Raw genomic sequence first — 6,000 nt, forward strand, 5'->3', positions numbered from 1 at the left:
TTTAAAGGGAGTAAGAGAAGTAGTACTATCTATGCCTACAGTACAATATGGGATACAGGTGACAATCAATACCTGACTGAGTCTACATTATGCATAGGAAAGTCAAGGAGGCAGTACTATCTGTGCAAAGAAAGAGAGTCATGGTACTACCATAGTCTTTATCATTTACAGTCAGGGTGGAAGAATTTTGTACGCGTATATCATTTGCAACGAGAAATAGGAAACTATAATTTGCCTTCTCCATTTACTTTGAAAGACCGAGAAGTGGTACTATCTGTGCTTAAAAAAATAAATAAAAAAAGTAATTGTATTTGTGATTGCATCACTTACAAGGAGTATTAGCAGTCATCTACTGGGAGAGAGAGGAAGACAGTACAATCTGTGCCGACATCAGGATGCAGGAAGAAATACGCACATATCCTCCTAACAGGAGGACTATGTAATTACGCACAGATGATATATATATATATATATATATATATATATATATATATATATATATATATATATATATATATATATATATATATAATCGTTAAAAGAACAAAATCTTATGACAAATTACAGAAGGCTCTAACCCCTCTCTGTACTCACTGAACGAGCTGCTATGATCTTAACTAGAATATTGTAGATTGTGAACCTACTAGAACATTGATTTATTCAGACAGTGTATGGATAATGATGGTCTAAAAGCAATGATCAAAGAATTATCTATACTCTTGATTAAAGGCATGTCACAGTAAGACATTGACACGTGTCTTCTCTACCCAAAACACCCCCACCCCCCCAATCCTTAATCCTTATCAATCTATTTTACACTTCTGTTTAAGACTTCATTCCCTGATTTCAATGAAGAGTATTTTGGGAGCTGGGGGCGCTGTTGCATTGCTGTCAATGCAAATTATTTACAAATAAAATGGTGAAATTTGGTACTGCAACAAATTAGATTTTAATGATAGAAGACACTAAAATTGGAGTAAACTCCATGATCGCATGGAGGTTACTGATCTCTCTCTGAGAATATAAACCAATGTAGTATTGCAAGAAATACTACAGTATAAATGCACAATTGGGCACAAATAGGGTTTACATAAGGGGATGTGATACATTTTTGAATTCCTGTATTTTTCTATCCTTTGTTTTTACAGTGTCAGTAGAGATATTTTTAAATTAAAAAAGCATTTTTAGCATCTTCTTCCCTGAACGTCCAAGTAATAAACTGGACAAAAATTGATAAAGCAATGCCAATGTCATGTACAGGAAAACGATCACAAGCAAATATCAATAATAGTTACTGAACTAGGCAGAATAGTATTGCTCTATCTATCGATCTATAAAGAAAAAAGAATGAAACCAGGGATTCCCAGCCGGTCTCCCATGCCGGTACTTGCCTGACTTCCAACTGGTCTGGCAGCACCTCCCAATGTGAATAGGTGCATATCTGTTCATGGTTTTTAAGATGCGCAAAAAAATGCAGTTTAGAGTAGGACCCAGCAAAGGAGGGTTCCGTGAAGTGGCGCTGGACTAGTATTATAATGGCCATTCTAATATTCTAAATACCTCCAATTTCCTCATTAGGTTGTGTATTTTTGTGCTATTGCAGAGTGTGACTGTTTTTTTCTACTTTTTATCTATCTAGCTATAATCTATCTATCTATCTATCTATCTATCTATCTATCCCTCTAGCTATCTATCCATCCATCCATCCATCCATCCATCTATCTATCTATCCCTCTATCTATCTATCTATCTATCCCGCTATCTATCTATCTGATCATCAATGTATTCCATATCTATCTATATATGGAAAAAAAATGAAAACATGAATTTTGGAAGAACTCCCCACTTATCAGAGGATATATAGCATTGTGCTACTTATCTATTTATCTATATATAAATCATTAATCTATCTATCCCTCTATCTATCTATCTATCTATCCTATCCAACCATCTATCTATCATCTATCTTTCTCTCTATACTTCTATCTCTATCCATCTATCCTATCTATCTATGTATCTATCCTTCTATCTATGATATCTATCCATCCATCATCCATCTATCATATCTATCATCTCTCTATCTATAATGTATCCTTCTATATATTTATCTATCTATCTATCTATCCCTCTATCTATCTATCTGCTCATCAATGTACTCCATATCTATCTATATATGGCAAAAAAAATGAAAACATGAATTTTGGAAGAACTCCCCACTTATCAGAGGATATATAGCATTGTGCTACTTATCTATTTATCTATATATAAATCATTTATCTATCTATCTATCTTTCTATCTATCTTTCTATCTATCTATCTATCCATCTATCCCTCTTTCTATCTATCCATCTATCTATCCTTCTAGCTATGATATCTATCTATCTATCTATCCTATCCAACCATCTATCTATCATCTATCTTTCTCTCTATCCCTCTTTCTATCTATCCATCTATCATATCTATCTATCATCTCTCTATCTATAATCTATCCTTCTATATATTTATCTATCTATCCTTCTATCTCTCTATCTATGTATCTATCTATCCTTCTATCTATCTATCTTTCTCTGTATCCCTCTATCTATCTTTCTATTTATCTTTCTATATATCTATCCTTCTATATATCTATCTATCCTTCTATCTATCTATCTATTTATCTATCTATCTTTCTCTGTATCCCTCTATCTATCCCTCTATCTATCCCTCTATCTATCTATCTATCTATCCCTCTATCTATCTTTCTCTCTATCCTTCTATCTCTATCTATCCTTCTATCTTCTATCTATCCTTCTATCTCTATCTCTCCACCCACGTATCTCGGATAGATGTAGCTCACACATGATTTGGACTCATTGTCTCTTCTTTTCACAATAGACCTTTCCATATTTCCTATTCAATGATCCTTATTATGCACTTAGGATATAATTTACCGTAAAGCGTAAATATGTTACATGAGTGTGATCAGTACAGTAGGACGCGCTCTCTGCTGGGACATTCAGTATGGCGCCTTCCTCATTTCATGCACTAATTAACATTACTACTGTCTTGGTGTGGCTTTTATTGCCTCTTTAATAATATTTGGTCTGGCAGCCAGTGAAAACTACAACACAGCAAGGAACAGACACAGTTAAATTGCATTGTGTCATTAAGACTTTCTATCTCTGGCCTCTCATATATTCATACAGTATAAAACTGCTGTCATGAGATAGAGAGCACAGATAATCTCCCCCTGGTGGTGGGAATCAAAACTGCAGCTGTGCTCCCACCAGTGTACGACCAATACATTATAACATAGAATAAGATAGCTACTGAACAAGAAAAAGGCAATCATTATTATTTATAATGTTTAATAAAAGACTAAAATGACAATTAAGTACTGGTTATAAATACATCTATGGGTACTTAGAATTTTTTATTGCAAAATGCAATATTATCTTATTCAATCAATTAGGCAGAAATTTGAGACTGAACAAGTGAATGATATAAGGAATGGAAATACTCAGCATATATGTAAATATATATATATATATATATATATATATATATATATATATATATATATATATACACACATATATACAATAAGTACACCTATTATCGTTATCGTACATAGCATTAATAGACAAGCAATAAAAATAAAAATTGTATGAGATCCAAGCATTTGTGTCAGTGCATTTAAGCTATTGAATAGCATTTTAAAACTATGCAAAATGATTTTTTTCTGATATATCTGTAGAACATGGATGACCCCAATTTATTAAAAGTGCAAGTATCATAATTGGACCTATATTCTAAAAAAAAGACTCATCAGGAAGAAGATCCAAGATAGAACATAGGGTCATTCATCCCCAATGTGGAGGTATTGAGATGTGTGGGTCATTTGAATACATTTCCATTGACATTCTGTTCACAAACTAATTGCAATGCAAAGATCACAACCCCTGAATGAAAACGCCAACTCTGAAGAGCAAATTTTTCAAAGTGCCATATGACTCCTAAGGACTCATTAATCTTGGGCCAAAACCCATGGCTGTAGATGTAAAATAGACCCATTCTGCTTTACCTTTCAATTATATGAAATTAAGGAGATAAAGCACACCTGTGCTCCTCCGCCCCTTTCTATAGTGCCTTCATCTCCGCATCCACAATTATCCTTAATCAGCTGATAAATGACCAGTAAAAGTTTCTGCAAACAGGCGTAAATTCATAAAGGATGATGTATTCTCTCCAGGGTGATATTTATAGACTTTATGATTTAGATTTTAACTAACAAGAAGATATTAACTCATTTGGCCAATGGCGGAAACATAGGAACCTAGAAGCTCCTCAGTGAGACATTTGTACAAATCACCTTGGAAACACATCTTCCTTCTACAAATACTCCAGCAGACTTGGACCAAGAATATGACGGGACCCTTCGTGACACAAATATAATCATGTCTCCACTAAAACCCAAATACCATATGGTGCAGGGTGAATAGAAAAGAAGTCATCATGGAGAATAGTCTGCAATAGACAGGCCATGGACCCTTTAAACCCAATCTGTATTGGATATATTGACATTTGCTCAACATATTGAACCCCAAATTAAGTAGTATACTCTATGTTAATACATAGACATGTTCACATATATGGTTCTATATACTTAGCCCTGCAATGTTTAGCTATGTCTATGGCAAGGTATGGTTCTGATTACTGCATAGTTCCCAATTGTCTCAAAAAGAAATAATAAACCCCAATGCAAAGGATACAATCATAAACCGTATGCTGTACCATAAGGTGTAGCATATGCCATTAATGAGCACATTAGACATGCATGCATTCCCCCTTTAAGACTCATTTCTGGAAGGTAGAAGACCCAGCATTATCCAGAATAACTTCTTCTAGGCAGAGAGAAGTCACTGACAGCTGTCCTCCATATACCAGTCTCTATATATCAAGGGGAACACAACAAAAACTTCCTGCAGACTAACATAGTTATTAGAGGACTCCAGCTGTCTGTGGCCAATGTGTTGACAGATATTGATTCCATTGGTTTTCCTAGAAGATCCATAGTTGAAAACACAACAACCCCCCCCTCCAAAAAAAAAATAAAAATCCTTTCCTTTCATTCCATACAATAAATGGGAAAAATAGGAGAAGTTTTATTTAGCCTCCATTTCTGTAACTATAAGGCATTTCCTTGCTGGTAGGAAAAAAAAGCCATTTGCTACCATCTACATGCGAAGCTTATGATAGCAGAGATGCAGTGCACATCCATAGACACAAACAGGTAACTGCAAGATGATTTCAGCTTTTGGGTGTTGCATTTGTTATTTCTTTCCAATGCAAAAAAAAAAAAAAACCCAATGCATATCAGAGATTCCTCCTGCAGCAAGACACAGAGCCCTTTTCTACACACACTGTACTTTCTCATTGCAGCTCAAAGCAGCTGAATCCACAGCAATAGACAATGTACCCAAGCCAACACATTCATAGGATTCGAGCTGCAAGATCTATCCTTAAAGCTTCAGGGATAAGTTCTTAAGTTGATGTGAAGAAATGAAGGTTTTCTTACCTGTTTCAGCTCCCAGTGTCAGCACCTTGGCCATAGGTAATAATCCTGATAGAGTCAGTAAGGCTAGGAGATAGTGAGCCATGGTTGCAGTGTGAAGCTTGCAGCTGCCTCACTGCACACTCACTAAGTCAGCAGCAATTTACAATTGTCAGTGTGGAAATTCTTGTGCTAAGTGATCCAGCCTGCTTCCCTCTGCTTCTGGCAGGACTGTAGGTGTGTATGTGTGTGAGCTTCTTGTGTGTCTTGACTTCTCAATGCAGAATACGCCTGATCTTACATCACACAAGAGGGGCAGTGAGAGATGCCAGCAGACCAGGATCCTCTGATTAATCACAGAAATCTGCCATAGACATCCCCATCCCTCCACATAAATCACATCTATTACTAAGTAAGGGACATTTAACACAACAGGAGCAGGTCCAGCCCCAGACGGATACATTCTG

At 35.6% G+C, this 6,000-nt stretch overlaps 1 protein-coding gene across 5 annotated transcripts in view; it reads right to left on the minus strand.

Annotated features, from left to right (window-relative positions):
- The window catches only part of LRP1B (LDL receptor related protein 1B), a 2,012,817-nt gene extending 2,007,017 nt beyond the window's left edge, over positions 1 to 5,800 (minus strand). For all 5 annotated transcript variants that reach the window (XM_075317168.1, XM_075317164.1, XM_075317167.1 and 2 more), the window contains exon 1: positions 5,558 to 5,800. In XM_075317168.1, the coding sequence (XP_075173283.1) occupies positions 5,558 to 5,639 (82 nt within the window). In that variant the 5' untranslated portion in view covers positions 5,640 to 5,800. The remainder of the gene's footprint in view (positions 1 to 5,557) is intronic.
- Between the last annotated feature and the right edge of the window lie 200 nt (positions 5,801 to 6,000).

This window comes from Anomaloglossus baeobatrachus, chromosome 7 (genome assembly GCF_048569485.1).
Source record: "Anomaloglossus baeobatrachus isolate aAnoBae1 chromosome 7, aAnoBae1.hap1, whole genome shotgun sequence".
In the NCBI taxonomy this organism is placed as follows: domain Eukaryota; kingdom Metazoa; phylum Chordata; class Amphibia; order Anura; family Aromobatidae; genus Anomaloglossus; species Anomaloglossus baeobatrachus.